The sequence below is a fragment of the Phalacrocorax carbo genome, chromosome 1 (genome assembly GCF_963921805.1).
Source record: "Phalacrocorax carbo chromosome 1, bPhaCar2.1, whole genome shotgun sequence".
Taxonomy (NCBI): domain Eukaryota; kingdom Metazoa; phylum Chordata; class Aves; order Suliformes; family Phalacrocoracidae; genus Phalacrocorax; species Phalacrocorax carbo.
Window position 1 is genome coordinate 199,157,279 of NC_087513.1, and position 18,149 is coordinate 199,175,427.

General features: G+C 39.9%; 1 protein-coding gene across 1 annotated transcript in view; it reads left to right on the plus strand.

Moving 5' to 3' along the window:
• The first annotated feature begins 350 nt into the window (after positions 1–350).
• RDX (radixin) overlaps positions 351–18,149 on the plus strand; it is a 42,653-nt gene continuing 24,854 nt past the window's right edge. The window contains exons 1-2 of the mRNA XM_064441229.1: positions 351–528; positions 8,348–8,416. Coding sequence (XP_064297299.1) covers positions 8,405–8,416 — 12 coding nt within the window. The 5' untranslated portion in view covers positions 351–528; positions 8,348–8,404. The remainder of the gene's footprint in view (positions 529–8,347; positions 8,417–18,149) is intronic.

Genomic DNA, 18,149 nt, shown 5'->3' on the forward strand with positions numbered 1-18,149 from the left:
ACCCCCGCTGCCCCTCCGTGCGAGCCCCGGTCCCTCACCCTCCGTGACCCCAGCAGCAGCCCCGACCACGGCCGGCCCCTCAGCCCAGCAGCGCCGCCACGTCCCCGCGACCACGAACAGCTCCTTTCGCGCCCCTCCACCAGCGCCAACAGTACGGGCAGCAGCTTCGTGCCACCTAAAGCGCATGCCCGACCGCGCCGCGCATGCCCAGTGCGGGCGCAGGAGCAACATCTGATAGTGGGGAGGGGGGAGAAATCTGAACGGCGGCGGCTGCCGCCATATTGCGGAGCTGTCAGCGGCCGCCGCGCTCGGCGCCTCGTCCCCAGCGGCGCGGCGAGCAGCGCGGGGCGGCCCCGCAGCGCCTCCTGTCCCGCTCAGAGGCGGGGGGGGCGGGACGGGGACACACGCCGCCCTGCCACGGCGGAGCGGAGAGCGCTGCGCCCAGCGCCCCTACACCGGGGTCTCGTGTCCCCCTTCCGCCCGGCGCCGCGGAGCGCCCGCCCCGCTGGCGGGGGAGCGGAGCCCCTGGTGAGTTGAGGTGGGGCGGCGGGGAGCGGCCGCGCCGGACCCGCGGGGCGCTGGGACGAGGGGAGCGCGGGCGGTTGTCAGCGGGGGCGGGGGGCGCCCCGGAGGGCGGCGCGGGGGCGGCAGGCGGCGGCGGGGGGGTGTGCCCGCTCCCCCGCCGCGCTGGCGGCAGCCTGAGGCGGGAGCGGGAGCCCGCCCGCAGCCCTCGGCGGGCGGGGGATGGGGGGGCACCGGCGCGCAGCGGGGAGACTTGTTGCGGCGGCAACGCCGCGTTGTCACCACGCTGCTTGTCTGCGGGGCGCAACGCCCACCCCCGCCGGGGAGTGGGCGGCGGGCGCTTTGTCGGGGGAGCCCCGGGAGCGCGCCCGGGTCGTGCCCGCGCCGCGCAGCCCCCTCTGCATTATTCATGCCCCCGAGCGTTGCGGCTCTCGGGGTTACCGTAGCCATGTGGCAGCCGGGTCGGCCAGCTGCCTGAGTCGGTGAGGAAGAATAATAAGGAATTACTTCATAAACAAGTTCTGTGAAGCATCTGTTGCTGTCTATTGTTTTCAACAAACGCACATTTTTAGAGTCCTTAAATACTGACCGACGTAATGGGCGCAGCGGCCCTGAATGAGCCTTTGTGCATTGTTTTTCTTTTTGAATGGATTAATGTTTTGTACGAGTCGTGGGCATTTGTAATTAACCTTGCGCTTAAAGTCTAGTGCAGATAAGGGGTTTTTAGTTTCAACTTTGTGGAATTCGTTTCTCTTTTGTCAGTTTTCTTACTTCAAACATGAAAAAAATAACTCTTTGGACTCCGTGCCAACACAACTAATCACATCAGTTGTAAGGTGCTATTAAGCTGTCTCTTCCAGTCTGTGTAACACCCTAGACAAGTATTTCATGTTCCTCTTTCTGGTACAGCCTTTTAAATTCAGTTTGTTTAAGTGAGTTATGGGAGTTGCAGTTCTGAGTTTTAATTAATTCTGTCTTTGCGACTGGTTTGTGTCAGGCCTCAGAGGTGTCCCTACATCTTACTCTGTTTTGTTTTCAACAGAGCTGCTTGTCATTTTGTTTATATCACAGAAGCGTTTTGACGATGCGTCAGCCTGCACAGCGCTTCACATATTCAGAAGACTGTAGACATACCATCGTTGCTGTCAGGTCTTATATCGTGCGTTGGCACAACGCTGCTGAGCAATGTGTGTTGCAAGGGTGGATGTGGAGTTGATATACAGTTACGTTATGGCTACTGCGATGAGGTTGCTTTGTGATCGTTAAAGATAAGAGACAAGTCCTAACTGTTTATTGAATTATAAGACTTGCCTCTATTGATTTAGTATAAGAGGGGCTGTGAGAAAAATAAACTGCAAGTCAGTGCAATGTTCCCAGATAAGCAACCTCCCAGTAAATGGCAATTGCAAGGCAGTGGCATATTTCCAGGCTGTGTGCCGAAGTGACACAGCTCTTCCATCAGATTGGGAGACTAGAGAGCAAAAGTATGACAAACAGCTTTAGAAAACACACAAAAAACCACACGGTGTGACACGTCAGGAGCTGTCCAGAGAGTTTTCCTTGCATGTTGATTGAAAGAAACAGTGTAAAAGTATTTGTAGAGATGACAAAAAGAGTTCTGGTCTGACTATTTCTGCCACTGCAGTAGAGAGCATTGCAGGTGTTGATGATAATAGAGCTGCTGGAAAAATAGTTGGTTCACAGAAGATTAGGTAAAGTTGTAAAGAGAGTGAGAATATGGATCCATCTACAAGATGTAAAATTAGGTGGGGTAAGAAGTGTAGAGGTTATTCTATTACAAGGCAGTTCCTGGTAAAGAAGGTTACTTTAGCCGCTCCAGGATAGGTATATGGCCTTTCTTCTTCAATGATCTTGCTTAGTTTTTTGAGAAGGGGTACTTCTGTTGGCAAAGGTGAAGAGGGAAGCTGTTTAAGGTATTACTTCATTCTATTGGATGTTAAATACATCAAAGCTGTCCTTTCACTTTGTGTTATGTTAGGTGGCAGTGGGAGTAGAGGAAAGGGAAGATTTTCAAGTCTGTAAATGTAAACAAAGCTTTTTACAAACTTCTGAAGAAAGTCCTGGTTGTTGAATACTGATCCATTAAAGTAGCACTTGGTGTATCTTGCATGCTCAGCGAGTATACTCCAGGCAGAAGGGGCTTAGGTAAATTCAACACTGAAGGGCTGCATCTGTGGGTTAACTTTACCAGTAGGCTAATTCTTAGCTGTGCTTTGAATTTTAAAACTTTTTTCCTTTCTGCTTTAGACGTTCATTAATCACTCTGAAATGAAACTGTCAAGTCATGTAGTAGAAGGAAAAACAAATATTACATTGGCCCAAAAAGAGTTAATAATCTTTACACTAGAACGTTTCAATTTAAGAACTTCAGCTGATGCGAGTGGCCAGATCATAAGTTTTCTTTATTTTATGGAACTAGTTCTAAGACTTAACAGCATTATTCAGAAAATACAATACCTGGTTTTGAAATGGGATGTACCCACAATTTTGGTTATATTATAGTTCTTTGATAACTATATTTTAAAATAAAGATCTTTTCACCTTGAAACAACAGAGTACCTGCATCAGACACACTACTTAATTTCCATTTTTGCTTGTATATCAGATGTACATGGATGGGAAGAGTGGTCATCCTGTCATTGTAGGACTCTTCAAAATCTTGGAGTTATTCCAAGTAGTGCAGTTGTGGGTACTTTGAAGCTCAAAGTTAAAGTAACGTTACTAAACTTAACAAGTGTAACCTGTATGTAAATTCTGTAGCACATCTATAGCATACCAGTTTATTAACTGGTAAAACTTCATTGCCTGAATATTCTTTGGCTGGTCTGTGTTGCTTTTCGTTTAACTACTGCATTGACAACTGCCACGTTTTTGTTTGTACTTTTTAAGCTTTCAGGAGCTCCAGTTTGGAAGAAACACTTCACTTTTCACTTCAAAATAAGTTTAACTATAAATCCATTTAATGCATTACAATTGTACGGTTGTATTGCAGTTATTTTTCAGAGAGACAGAAAGCCTATCAAGTATTTCGGGGAAGGGAGGATTGGGGAAGCAGTGGCTTTAAGAAGGTAAAGATCACAAAATCACAGAATGGCAGGGGTTGGAAGGGACTGCTGGAGATCACCTTCTCCAACCCCCCTGCTTGAGCAGGGACACCTGGAGCAGGGGGCACAGGAACGTGTCCAGGCGGTTTTTCCATGTTTCCAGGGAAGGATGAAAGAAAAAAAAAAGTTGGTATGTAATACTCTAGCACTGGTCAAATCTCAATTATTATGTGTTAGTTATAGAATTCAGTTCTTTATTTTTCTTTTTTTTTTCATTTTTTTGTGAGCTAGATGGCTTGTTTTGGTTCCCTTCTTTGTTTGCTTATATTGCAGACAACCTCTGTCTGTCTGAAAGAGATGTATGCAGAAGTCTGTGGCGAATGAACTTCTTTATTGGACTGCAGCAAGTGTGTCATTAGGGAGCTGCTAGTGTAAAAGATGATTGCCCTGCAGGCATTCACAGGCTGCTTTGGAGTAGAGAGGCGCTTTTGTAGAAAACTGAGACCTGTTAGTCAGGTACAGTGGCTGCAAGTTGCCTATTGCTGCCTCCCCAAAGATCTAAAAGTTTTAGGTGTCACAAAAAATGGAATGGTATAAGACTTTGGAATGAAAAAGTATATTAATTTTAAATAAGTTCCTGTAAATAAATGAGTTAGTTGTATTGCTGTGGCTAAAGCTCTGTGGTCTCTGCCGTGTGTATCTAGGACTATAGATGATGAACCTCTTGCTAGAGCTTAGGAGACACATTTCTGAAGAGAATGCCTCTGAGAGAAGGTCCTAAGCTGTCAGAGAGGGATCCTGCTTTTGAGGGTTGGTTCTCTGCCAGCCAGGCGTCCTGCTTAAGCCTCCTATCCCATCCTCACCTGACCTCAGACCCATGGCTGTGTGTGTGAATGTTTCTTTTGAAAACAGCTGCTGCATAAATTATTTGACAGAATTTTGGCATCAAGCATTTTTATGCACCATCATTTTCTGAAGAAAGCTTTCTTTGTCATCTTTCAACAATTGGTTTATTTGTTGGATTCTGTGGCATAACTGGAAACATGGATGATACTGATGTAAAAATCCAAACTGCCTTGTAGTGAAATGAGTTGAAATCACAGTTCTTCATGTCAAGAGAATTCTTGAAGTTGGATGATTTTTTGTTTGTTTGTTTGTGATGTGGAGCCTGCTGATATTTTGGTGGTTTGATACAGTAATCTGGACTCTGGACATGTTGTGAAGGTCTCGAGGGCTGGGGTGCTGTAGCAGTAGGAGCTCTGCAAAGTCACAACCCTGCTAATACTGACTTGGAAGAGGCACCTTTGAGAGTTGAAATGCCAAAGTGATGAGCCTTTATATCTAGTACGTCACAAGCTGGGTTCAGGATGCAGGAAGTGACAGGGATATCATTCCCAGTCCTAGTTAGCTGGGTTTCCCCCTCCCCCCTCTATTTGCAATGCCATTTCACATGGGTGTTAAGATAAAAGTAAGTATAAGTAATTGTTTCAAGGATAAAAAATTTAGTAAAACTGATATGGTTGCATTCACTAAATATAAATTTATTGGAAATGCATAAGCAGCAGAAGTGAACTCCCATGCCAGTAATAATAGTGGAGGTGCACAATCTTTTGCCTGGAAGTGAATTTTTTTTGTTTCGTTTGGACAAATAGTTTCTTTATATTTATTTTGTTTTTAATGTTAGCTGGTGTCAACAACTGGGAAAGATAGGGTGTTATTTTTCTATTCAGTGCTTATTTGATTTCAGTTTTTGCACAATTTTAATATCTGTGAACTTTATTTTTATATACCTATAGTACTTAGTTGTAATGCTTTTGTGTGAATATACTATTTTGAAATTGTGTAACGCTTTGAGTATAAAAGCATATGAAACCTCGTGTTTGCATTATGTATACAGTGGAAACCATGATCCATGAATTTAAGCTGTAGTCCCTATCAGATGAGTGTGATTTTATTTTTTTTTTCCTTATAATATGGCACAAGGTCTTTATGATCTGAAATAGAAACAAGTTCACCATAGTTGGGTCTTAATTTATTAAATTTCCTTTTTTTTAGAAATTATAGATTTTTTTTTTCTCTAATAAAAGATCTTACAGCAAATACTTCAACAAAAAATACCTGGGCTATTACTTGTCTTGCATAGATTTTTTTTCTTGTTCCTTGTGTACTGTGATAATTTATCAGGCCCATGAGATCTGTGGCACTGACAGTGAGATTTCACTTTTGTTGAGTTTTTGCACAAGAGGATTCTTACTTTTAGCTGATAGCTTTGTTTTACTGCATGCGAACAATAAATGTTAATTCTCTACACTCATTTAAATTACATGTCTACCAGTTGTGATTTGATGACATAGAACTATCTTATAAAACTTAAAAGTCACATTTCTCATGTAAAAAATTACCTTAAGGTTTTAAAATATTTTTTTCAGATAAGTAATTTAGGATTGGTTGGTGGTACTTTAAATAAATTCTTTGTGTAAAACCCAAAGCAAAAAGTTAGGACATATTTATGGAAGAATTTGCAATGATAAAACATGTGAGGGCATGACAGTCATTTTAGAAAGAGATAGGCATGGTCTCTCTTATAAGACCTCAGAAAGTAGGCAGTTGATGACAGAGATCTCTTGTGCCATAAGCTCTCATTTGTCTGCTGGAGGGCTGGACTTATCAGTCATCTTCCCATACGCCTTCTTTTCAATGCTAATATAACTGTAGGCACATAAAAGTAGTTGTGCTGGTTTCTATTCCTTTTTGTACTGTTGAGTTGTCACGCTTATAAAATGGTGGTGAGAATCTAATTTAGCTTTTGCATCCTTAATTAACTGAGTTTAACTCTAGGGCCTAGATCTGTCTTCAGTTTTGCGAGCAATGAGCCTCTACTGTCAGAAAGGTGAACACAGGGGCTACTACAGCTTAGAATCCTGCTTACTGTTAGCAGATATTACAGCCAAGCTTGTTTTGCTTTTTACCGCTCTCCAGAATTTTTCTGAGGAGTACATTAGGGAAAGGAGGGGAGAAGAAGGGGCAATCTCTTTTGTGAACTGGAAATGTGCTGTTGAATTTTATCAGAAGTCAGTGTTGTGAGGACCCAAACAAACCTTCCTGCCCTTTCCTGTGTTCCTCTCCCAGCAACCTTTTTTGGTTTAAAAGAAAAAAGGAAGGTGTAATTGCAGAAAACTGTATTCATATTTTTCAAGAATAGATTGAACGATATCTTGGAGTAGTAAAGTAGTCTTACTGATACCATCCAATACTTTAGATGATCTTCTGTAATTAAAAAAAAAAATCTACTGGAATGTAATTGTCTTATGCTGGGCAAATGTAGTATTATACCTTTATAGTTGTACTACATTAATCATGTCATAATGAATACAACTTAAAGATACTGTTTTAATTTTTTCAGGCTGATTTTTCATTAAACAAAATTTGCTCCATATCTGCATTGTACCATTAGATCTCTCTTTCTGTAATCTTTAGTCTTAATGTTCATTTTTCTTTACCAGCACACAGCAGTGAGGCTGCTTAAATTCTGTTATCTTCTTTTATCTCTTTTTCCATTCCCTCTTTTCAAACTTATCTCTACAGATTAGAAAAAAATAAAATGGAAATACTAGTGTACCTTAGGCTGCTGTGCAAATGTTTCTAATATTTGTTGTCTTTTGTATTGCCAAGAAGCAAGGACAAATAACTTCTTTTGTAAATATATACAATACTTTATATTTGCATTTTTGTTTACGGATGAGAAATCATTTATACAAAAGCAAACTTTTAGTAAACATTTTGGTTTTCTCATACATTTTTTTCAAAGCGCTTCTGAAAATTTTATTCATCTGATGCAGTCATGGAGTTATAATACTGGAGTCTTGGATTATTTGGAGTAGTATGTCACTTTTGTTAGTATAACAGTAATTCCAGTTAATATTATTTTTGAAGGCAATGCTACCTTTGCTGCTCTTTGCAGACCAGCAGCAGGACTGATTGATGAATTACTTTAGAAAGAATAAGCAGCTAGTCACCTTCTTGCACACTTCTGAGTTAGAATGAGTTAGAAGGAGGCAGGATGCTATCTACCAATAACATCGCAAGGGTATTTGTTTGAAAGCATAAAATCTTTTTTGGAAGAGAGCGCAGCAGTGAATACTTTCATTGCTGTGTAGACATAACTAGCAGCCTTTCTGCCTGAAGCAGAGCAGATTTTCTTCCTTTTTGTACTGTGATGGTGTACTTGCATTTCTCTTCATTTGGGGAAAAAATGACAGTATTGTTCCTTCACTGAGAGAAATGGAAGCTTTTATAGACATGAAATACAATTTTGATGCTTTAAAATTGTTAGGTTTTTTCCTTTGTTTTCATGATGTTTTAAGTTTGACTAGAGCTGACAGATTAACCTACAGCTTTGGAGTCCCTTGTACAAATTTTATCTCCTCACAAATAATTTTAAAGGTTTTTAATACTAGAAGATGTCTGATACCAAAATTTTGAAAAAGAATTTGTAGCACTTGGGGAACTGTTGTCTCTTTATTCTGACATTAGTGGATTATTATTGCACAAAAGCTTGAAAGGAGGCTACTGCTTGGAGAGCTGTAGATTTTGGTACTGGCTAACTTAGTTGCTTTTTATTTGTTATCTACTGAAAAGTGTATTTTATACATGTAAAGCATCTGTTCATCTGCTTTGGAATTTGTACTATTTGCTGTGATCTAAATTAACTCTGTTTATGATTTATTTTAAAATAACCCTTTTAATTTTGTTTTTGACAGAAGGGGACAAAGTTTGTAAAGACATAAGTGGACAAGGGACTGAAGAAAACAAGAAAAATGCCGAAGCCAGTAAGTAGCTGTTCTCATCTTACTTTAGATGAGCTTGCTCATCTAAAATATAACAGTGCTTTCACATTTTATAGTGGTGATCTTGTAACAGCTCTAGTTGTTTTGGCTGCTGTTTCTAGACTTCATAAGATCTGATAACGTACAGTTGGTGTTGAGATAATTTAAAACGAGTATGTGGAAAAAGATAAAGAAAGCTTGGTACTGCAGGTTGCATGGAGCAGACTTGGAGATGGGGGCATTACATATAAACTACAATGAACTTACTGCCCATTTGGCAGGCAGGAGGAATGACTTTTCAGGAATTGTTGACTTTGAGATGAGATGACATACGGTGGTTAATGGAGGCATAATTTGAGCCTGACTCGACACCTGTGAGCATCAGTGGAAGGATGTGCTGCAGGATTTGGCAGGGGAAGACAGAACATGTGTAAAGTGCCTGCAACAGCACTAAGTTAGGTGGCAGTTTTACCATGGTAGAGGGTATAACCTGGAAGGGGAGTGTTGAAAGGAGGAAGTAAGCAATGTTTGTCTCACTTCAGCTGAGATAAGGGTTCATCCACTTTCTATGGAGGGGATAAAAAAAAAAAAATCCATCTTTTGTTTCGATAATAGCTCTACAGTTCTTTGAGGAGATAATTTTTCAGCAGCTTGATTCTTTTCCTGTTGATATAATATTGGTTGCTTAGGATTTCCTCTTGCATGTGTTAAATGACTTCTGGTTCTCTCTTCCCCTTGTATCCAGTGAGCAGTGTTCAGAAAGGGAACTGAATTGTCAGGGGAAATTATTTGTATTCAACTTAATTGGTTTATGTAGTAGCCTCAGGCTTTCTTTGTTTACTGATGTTTCATTGAGGTAGTAGATAAGGAGCGGGGCAGATCTATTGCTAAGAATAAATACGTCGGTGTGCATGTGTGTACACATATGCATACCTATACATAGACGTACAAAAGGTTTTCGCTATTAATCAGAAATTACCGGTATAAACAGCCTGTATTACACACCAGTATTCGGAACTGGTACAGCTTAATGAATAATGTCACCATGGGACTGTTCAAGTGCTAGTAGTTCTGTTCTGAGCTTTGCTGTTGGTCTGCTGACCAGCTGGCCATACCATATTGCTTCTGTAATTTCTTTTTTCCCCCAGATGTGGATTGGGGCAATATCTTAGCATTTTCTGAAGCTGAAAGTAGTTATTCATATCCTTCCCCCTTCTTACAGAAAGCTGTACTACTAAGGGTAGGAAAATGAATTAGCAGCATGCTGTTTTCTGACCTTTTTGAGTCCTGGCTATAATAATCGAGTAGTGCCTTTGATAGAGCTGCTCAGCTGGAAAACTGTATTTTAAGAATAAGACAAAAAGTCACTGTGAGCCCATGTGGTTCCTGAGGCCCCTGACTTCATGCAGCTACAGAGCAATGAAGTCGCAGAAGTGATGACTAGAAAAAAAGACAGTGTGAGTAAAGCTACTTCTTTTTAAATTCTGGGATTGGAACCATTAAATTTGGGCAGGCAGGGTTTCCTTTATTTTAAGGACCTGAGAAAATCATAGGAAATACAGTTTTAGGGTTGTTCACAAGAAAAGCAATATCCTTAGAACAGAGATTGCAGAGGTGTTGGAAGAGCTCACAATCTACCCTAGGAATGGAAATCAGCTACCAGATCTTAGGAAAGAAGCTGGACTTATGCCAAAGATGAGGTAATTTTTTTCCTTCTATGAGGGACTTTTTATATAAAGACGACTCGTATGCTGGGATGTTCTTGTATATCTCCTGACTACGTAGGAGTGTGTGAGATCTTAGAAGGAAGCCAAATGAAAGGAGCCATTAAGAAATGAGATTAAATTGATTGCTTTTCTCAAAAAATGTCATATGGATTTCTTCCTGTAAACTACAGGTTTGCTATAATTATAATTGGTAATCAGTGAATCGAGAAGTAACACACATGCTGAAGATAAAGTAATTTTCTTAATAAAAATGAAACCTCAGATTTTGCTCTGGTTGCTTCTTAAATGGTAGATAGCTTTGGAGCTTTTCCCCCTGCTTTGTTTGGGTGTGTCGTCCCCCCCCCTTCTTTGGAGACTGTAAGAGCCTCATCATTAGTTATGTTTAATGAATCCGACATTGTTATTTGAAGAGTCTTGCTGTTCTGCTGCAGTTTGATAGTACTGGTCTGTAGAAGGTCTCTTGCTCTGGACATTCACTGCAGCTCTTACCAGTTGTCTTTAAAGACAATGCACAATAACCAAAAGTACTTCAAGTCAGGAAACTATTTATGCTTCAACTCCTTGTTTTTTATTTTTGACAGCTGTTGCAGTAAGACTGCCAGTGTTCTGTAGTTTAATTATTGGAGGTCTTTTAATCTGAAAACTAATGAAATAAGGAAACCCAGTTAACATACTGGTGAGAATTTTAACAGTGTTATTTTATAGCTCTCCTCACTGTATTACTGTGAGCTCTTTAGGTGTGTGTGTGTATATATATATACACACATACATATATTTTTTCCCCCCCCAGATTCTGCTGTAATGATCCAATAGATAGTTTTCAGAAAATCTGGTTGTCTTGTAAATACGTGAGCCAGTGCGGTACAACTATAAGTAAATTCCCTTCACGTTTTTGGAATAAGGTGGTGGTTTTTTTGTTATGCATAACAAATAATTAAATGGTTTGAACTAAATCAGTAAACACTGCATCACAGAAAAACTAATGGAATAGATTTTGGTTTCACTTTTTGCTTTCACATTGAAAAGTTATGTAGTATTCCAGACAAAATTAAGAAACTTAAGATCTTGGGTCTTGGCACAGATAAATTTTTAAGCAAAGGTCTTTCACTTTTCCTGGAAGCGTCAGTCTGAAATAAGGTGCATGTCCCTGTGAATGATCTTCTTGTACATGGTAGTAAAAGGTCATTGTTGTTATGTTTGGGATTTTATCTCTTGGACACTACTAGGTTAAATAGCTTGAGTGAAAAGGCTGTTTTGAAAAAGTGCCTTTAATATATGGCCCTGAGATATTAAGGTAGTATGTGTCTGGAAAATATACATTATTGAAACATTTTTGTGTCAGATTGCTGCAATAGAAAAGTCTGTTCACTTTGGCTGTGCTTGTAACAAATTGGCTTCGCATTCTTTCAAGCAGTTCACTCAGCATCTCCTCTAATTTTAAAACAGAATAGTTCTGGCACTCAATATTCTAATTTCTGCATAGCAGTGCAAAATTAAGTTTCATTTAGCTTCTGTTGTCATCATGTAAAAAAAATTGGTGGCGACTTTGTTTAATTAGGTCTTTGCTGCTGAAATAAAAATTGGAGCTCTTAATAGGACTGTTTTCAGTATGTTTAGTTCTGTGCTTACTGAAGAACAGAATATTTGTTGAATGTTGTTTTCAGTGCTTTCTTCCTAAAAGAACAAAATGTTTCTCAGCTGTATGCCATTCTTCCAGATCTTTACCCAAAATAGAAACATGGAAACTAAAATTAGGCATTATTATTTACATAACTTAATCATCTCATAGGCGAAGAAGATTAGGTTTAATTGACTGAAATATTAGTTGCATTTATAGGGTGTAAGAGGAGTTAAAATTATCAGCTGGTTTTACTGATAGTTTGCAGCATTTTTGTACAAGACCACAAGGCATGAAAGAGAGCGTTACGCTGGTAGTAACGGGTAGATGTCAAAGCTTAAGATTAAAAAATAATTCTTTTTTTAGACTTCAGCACTTTACGATATGTATTCGGAGGGGGTTAGATATCAGAGTCTGGAATAATATGTATGTTGAAAATTTGAATTAATATTTACAAGATCAAGTTAATTTCTGTAAAATGGTTGAATGAAACAGTGTATGAATTATTTTTTGACTAGAGTGTTGTTTTACAGGAAAATCTTTGAGATGTGTAGTGCAGTATTTGAATTATGGTTTGAATATACGATTTAGTTCTGCAGCATAAATAGACAACTGATGTCAGTCTGGAGGACTGCTTTCTCTTGATTTGTCTATTAGTGAAATCTATCTGCCATTATTGTCTAGCCTTCTGTTCCTAATGCTGTTTAATCCTTCCCTTTTTGCCTTATCTTAATTAATTTTTCTCTTACATCTCTTCCGATGTCTGCTTTGAGGTTGGCGTGGAGAGTGTGCTGTGTGTATTTGTACAGTGTGTAAAGCAGTGAAACCAATATACTGCTGTTCCTTAACACAAATAATTTAATATGCCAGCTTGATATAGTACTTGGATGAACTAGTGTGAAGAAACCTTTTTGCTATATGCAATTTTCTTATAAGTAAGAATAGTACTGGTTTCTGTGGCTTTTACATATGCCTAATTCATATTGCATTATTAAAACAAAGCAAAACCACTAGAAACCTTTTTAATGTAATTTTAAATGGCTTTCTTACTAAACATTGCTACCTACTCAGTTTTGGGCTTCCTCATGAAAGCTGGAGTGCCATGACTAATATCTGTGAACAATGGCTGAAGTACAGTAATAGGAAGTATTAGGCTATTAAGCTAACAGTCAGATTTTGTGCATATTCTAAGGGGTGTATCTGTGTTTGAGGAGAGATCCAGAGGTTAATGTGTGACTGTGTAATGGCCCATTAAATTGTGGTGTGTTGAAGTTAGATGCTGCAGGGAAGTGTAGAAATATTTTTTTAAGTCCTTAAAGCAGTGAAAGAATACAACAAAAATATAATTCCCATAGCAAAAGTGTGCACATCGATGTTTATTATTCTAGGTATGTTCATTGACTATACTCTTTATTGGTTTGGATAAATTCTTTCATAGATAAATTGCTTGTGATTGTGGATTTTGTGGGGTTTTTTGGGTTGGTTTTTTTTTTTTAGGTGTATTTGCCGCACTACTTTGAGCTGTGGCAAATGTCCTTGTAACCCGTGAGCAACATTTGTTATCAAAAACATCGGTTGCTCCCTTCACAAAGAATAATCAGTATGTATGTATGTGTTCCTCCCTTTCCCTTGACTGTGTTTAAACATTCTGAAGCAAGTCAATCTCTTCACTATGAGGGTGGTGAGGCACTGGAACAGGTTGCCTGGAGAAGCTGTAGATGCCTCATTCCTGGATGTGTTCAAGACCAGGTTGGATGGGGCTTTGAGTAACCTGGTCTAGTGGAAGTTGCCCCTGCCCATGGCAGGGGGGTTGGAACTAGATGATATTTAAGGTTACTTCCAACCCAAACCATTCTGTGAAGTCTGGTAAAATATAGATAAAATCAAACTGCTAGTTCTGATGCCAAGGACAAACTTGAAAAGTGGACCCGTGTGAACGTCATGAGGTTCAACAAGACCGAGTGTGAAGTCCTGATGCTGGGTTGTGGCAACCCCTTGTGTCAATACAGGCTGGGGGATGAAGGGATTGAGAGCAGCCCTGCAGAGAAGGACTTGGGGGTACTGGTGGATGAAAACCTGGACATGGGCCAGCAATGTGCGCTCTCAGCCAAGAAAGCCAACCATATTGAAAGAAGCGTGGCCAGCAGGTCGAGGGAGGTGATTCTGCCCCTCTACTCTGCTCTGGTGAGACGCCACCTGGAGTACTTTGTTCAGCTCTGGAGCCCTCAGCACAGGAATGGCATGGACCTGTTAGAGTGGGTGCAGAGGAGGGCCACAGAAATGATCAGGGGGATAGGACACCTCTCCTACAAAGAAAGGCTGAGAGAGTTGGGGTTGTTCAGCCTGGAGGAGAGAAGGCTCCAGGGAGACCTTATTGTGGCCTTTCAGTATGTAAAGGGGGCTTATAAGAAAGATGGGGACAGAATTTTTAGTAAGGCCTGTTGCGATAGGACAAGGGGTGATGGTTTTAAACTACAGGAGGCTAGATTTAGACTAGATAGAAGGAAGGCATATTTTACAATGACGGTGGTAAAACACTGGCACAGGCTGCCCAGAGAGGTGGTAGATGCCCCGTCCCTGGAAACATTGAAGGCCAGGTTGGAGGGGCTCCGAGCAACCTGATCTAGTAGTTGATGTCCCTGTTCATTGCAGGAGGGTTGGACTAGATGACCTCTAAAGGTCCCTTCCAACCCAAACCATTTTATGATTCTGTAAGGTGAAGGCAACTGTCATAATGCAAGTGTTTTAAAGCATTATTATTTGGGAAAGTTTATTACATATAGATTAAAACAATATGCATGTGTACCAGATATTGAGATATTGAGACAAAGCAGTTTTGTCAGAAATAAGGAAAAACTATACTTTCTGTAGCCATTGTTTTCCAAATGTCTGGTGATCCTCTTATGGTGAAAGGTTTCTGTCACTCACTACTTGTTTATATTGTTCAGTATAGACAAATAAGCATAGCTAAATAATCACTTTAAAAGCTGTGAGGTAGGTATTGATATTCAAAACAGAGATTTGGTGCTCTAAAATAGAGCTTTGCAGTAGCGTTTTCCTAGATGTCCAGCAGACTTTTTCCTATGCTATGCTAAACCTCATTGTGTTCTTTATTCTTTATTCCCTCTTACAGCAGCTTTATTTATAAAATGCACTCTTAAAGGTAGTCAGGTGAAGAAGACTCTTCTCTGTCTTAGAGGTTTTTTTTTTAATTAAAATAACTCATTAACCTGCTCTGTTGTCTCTTCCATTACGGCCTTTTAAATACAGCCTGTGCTTGTCTAGATGCTTGGCTTGTGTAACTTAACACGTAGTTGCATAAAGGCAATATATTCAGGATATATTGCCAGAAAGAGGCAAACCCTAAAGGTGTTCACATTTTGCCTATGGGTTGTGGGTTTTTTTGTGTGTGTGGTATTTTTTTTCTTTCTTTTTTTTTTAAATGCCACCTTCTTCCCAGGATGAGAGTACACTTCTTGTCCTAGCTTTACAGGATGAACATCAATATAGTCATATATCTAAAGCGGGAGCTGAGAAGCTGTCATATATCCTCTGCATTGAAACTGCATATAGCTCCATGGGTTGTGTTGGAAGCATTGGAGTTTTTTGGTTGTTTGGGGTTCTTTTGTACAATGTGTACATTGTAGTAGTGTAAATCAGTGATTTCTGGGTCTGGATATAAGAGGGCTGGTCTAGGAGTGCTGTATTGCCAGGTGTCAATTCTGTCTGTCATAACGGAGCTGCCGTTCAGGTAAGACGTCGCCTGATCTGTGGAGGAGACTGGGAGGATTTCACGCCATGTAGACCTTTCCAGAGGATTCCTAAAGTCTAAGTTACCCAGTTACTAAGCCTACAGTAGTATTTTTAAGTATTTCCCAGACATGATCAGCATGATATTTTAGTATTTAGTATTTTCATAGAGATCTCTAGGTCAGTAATAAGTGATGCAAATTATTAAATCATGGCACCAAAAATAATATTTGCATATAGCCACTTTTTAACCTTAAAAAAAAAAAAGTCTGCTCAGGCATACTTCTGTGAATTGCAGAACCACCTAGAGAATTTCTTGATTACTTTACCAGAGTAGGATCCTTAAGGCATCTACTTAGAGTTCAGTCAAAATTATATATCAATATACCCAAAGAGACTTGTTGCAGCTCTTACCCTGCGCCTGCGCGCAGCAGAACAGGGTTTGTCTCACGACTGAGCAGCTGACATAAATGGCTAAGTCTTGTCTAGTGCTTTGTCATAGTTTCTGAATCGTGAAGGAAGATGTGTAATCATGGTGAGAGCAAGATTGCAAAGCAGGCATTAAATGGGTCTTGTGGTATGAGTAGTGGTAACCTTCCGACACTTGCTACAGGAAACCTTAATCCATTTCCCTTGTCACTGTTGTAAGAGCTCCTTCCTGTTTCCCTATTCATGTGGTAAAGTCGGTTCAGAGTAATTATGTTCAGATTGGTGTGTGTCTTCATAATTTGTGGTTTAGATAATTTCCCCCTGTCACCAATGTCGCATTAGGAGAGTTGCTTCAAAGTAGCTGGATACCCAACAGCAGATTACGTGTGACAGTCCACTGCTGAATTTCCTGGGCCTTCTTTCTCTGCCCACGTTTTCTCATTTCCCTGCCTTATTTATAATGTGGAAACTTCCCCATGACTATTCCTAATGTAGTTGGTTAGCTTTATTTTACAGACCATGCAAGTGATACCAGAGGTTTGATTTTGTTGAGAGCGTGCTGTGTGATCGAGGTTTGGATTAGATAAGTAAGCCTTCTGCACTCAATCTTAGGTTTTTCCAAAAGTAGCCTTCTCATTTTCCATGCCCAGAAATAACTGAAGCTGTGAAACAATGTTTTAAGGTTGTAAAAGTTCAGTATTTGTATGACAAAAATCTAAGTCAGTCCAAATATCTTCACCAGGAAGAAGAACAAGTGTAGTGATACCTTTGTAAGTGTCTTCTTAAATAACCCATATCATAAAAGGTAACACTTTAATATTGCTATCATTTAATTTGCGACTTTCTTAGTAGAACTGAAAGTGTAAATATTCATTAGCAGTTGGGTGATCTGTTAAGCAGAAGTACAAAGTAAAAGAAAATCGCTGTAGGCTTAAGCAGTTACTGTAGTGCATATAAGTGACCAGATCACTCCTAATGTGTATTTGTACCTCTATCGCAGATCTAGCAGCTGTGTTCTGTTACAGCACTCTGCTTTTATTTGAGGCAGTAACATCCAGAAGCGAACAGAATTTACAGGCTGTGTGTTGAGTTTGCCTCTGCATCACATCTATTATTTTACTGTTTGAGTGTTTTGGCCCTCATGAGGGATATAGACTTACAGGTAGTAATTCTTGCATTTGTAGATGATGACATTTGTTACAAGGGTATTTACGTAAGAAGTTTCTGCTGCCAGTCTAAAAAGTCTGCTGCAATTAGCTGAACTTGCTGTGCTTCCTAGATATTCTGTGATGCTCCTTGTTTTGGCAATGCTGCGGTTACATAACAGACTGCTTTGGCATTTAATAAAGTTACAGTTTAGCCTTATCCCTTGTAACTTGTGTACTTGTAGCTGCCTTAAAGCTGGCTTCACTTTTAAAATTGAAAAACTGCTTTAAAAAAAAAAACTTACTGTAATTAAGGGCAGCCCTCCACACTTAAAACAGTACAACAGGCGGTGAGTTAGACTGACCATTTAAAATGGGTTGTTCTGTTAGAGAATAAGCAGATTTTTTCTTTTGAAATGGACAGAGTGAGAGAATCTACAGAAAACACCTCTTTTCCCTCCTCCTGACACACACCCTCTAATTTTTTTTTCTTCTTTTTGCAATAAAAGTTTACTACCTTTTATTCCAAAGCCTTCAACTCTTGTTCTTTATCAGTGTTCACACACAAAAAAGTTTACCAACCCCCTGCTATCTTCCTTATTTGCAGGTCTATAACCTAGAGGTCCTCAGACTCTCTGCTCTGTCTTGTGTATCTAGCTCATGCCCAAAGTTGTTTGCCTCAACACTAAAGAAAGGAGTAAACAAGCTTAATCTGTTGTACAGGAACTAACCCTCTATCCAGTTTTCTTTTTTGCGCCTTAGATCTCACTTCTGTGTTCTGCCTTGGGGAGACTTCTCTGGACTTTCACTTTTCAAAGTATTCCACCTGGTGGCAAAATTAGGGAAATGGTTAATGGAAATTGTTTACACAGGCATAGATCAAGTAGTTTAAGAACCTGTAATACAAGTAATAATTTATTCCTGTTCCATATTTTATAGTAGAGGGAGAGAAATTAGAATATATCTGTGTGCCTTAAATGTAAGTTTCATGTTTCTGGTTTTTGCATTTATAGCAAAGCAGATTTGAGCTTTAACACTTTATATTCATATTCACTAAGGATTAATAC